Source organism: Priapulus caudatus, unplaced genomic scaffold (assembly GCF_000485595.1).
Source record: "Priapulus caudatus unplaced genomic scaffold, Priapulus_caudatus-5.0.1 Scaffold4883, whole genome shotgun sequence".
Taxonomy (NCBI): domain Eukaryota; kingdom Metazoa; phylum Priapulida; class Priapulimorpha; order Priapulimorphida; family Priapulidae; genus Priapulus; species Priapulus caudatus.
In genome coordinates, this window is record NW_014581944.1 from 1,608 (window position 1) to 2,098 (window position 491).

A 491-nucleotide genomic window follows, 5' to 3' on the forward strand; every position below is an offset into this window, starting at 1 on the left:
TGTGTGTTTACGTGGTGCGTGTGTGCGTGTGCGTGCATGCGTGTGTGTATTTGTGTGTGCGCGTGTGTGTGCGTGCGTGCGTGTGTGTGTATGCGTGCGCGTGTGCGTGCGCGTGTGCGTGCGTGTGTGCGCGTGCTTCTGTTTGTTTACACCTGTTCGTGTTCGCCAGTGTTCGACTGACTGCGGCAAGGGAGAGAGAAGGCGGTCGGTGCAGTGCGTCAGTGATGGCGGCTTAATTCTGCGCTGGAAGGAATGTGACGTCACGAGCAAACCGACGACGTCAGAGGTGTGCGACATGGGGTCGTGCGTGAAGACGTGGTTCTTCTCGGAGTGGACGGAGAAGGTACGATACCTCACCGATAGCTACCTCACCTACTCACCTACCAGATACCTCACCGATAGCTACCTCACCTACTCACCTACCAGATACCTCACCGATAGCTACCTCACCTACTCACCTACCAGATACCTCACCGATAGCTACCTCACCT

General features: G+C 56.4%; 1 protein-coding gene across 1 annotated transcript in view; it reads left to right on the forward strand.

Moving 5' to 3' along the window:
- Window positions 1-169: 169 nt before the first annotated feature.
- Window positions 170-491, forward strand: part of LOC106819874 (ADAMTS-like protein 4) — a gene marked incomplete at its 5' end in the record, with an annotated part of 5,640 nt that continues 5,318 nt past the window's right edge. The window contains one exon of the mRNA XM_014824447.1: window positions 170-343. Coding sequence (XP_014679933.1) covers window positions 170-343 — 174 coding nt within the window. The remainder of the gene's footprint in view (window positions 344-491) is intronic.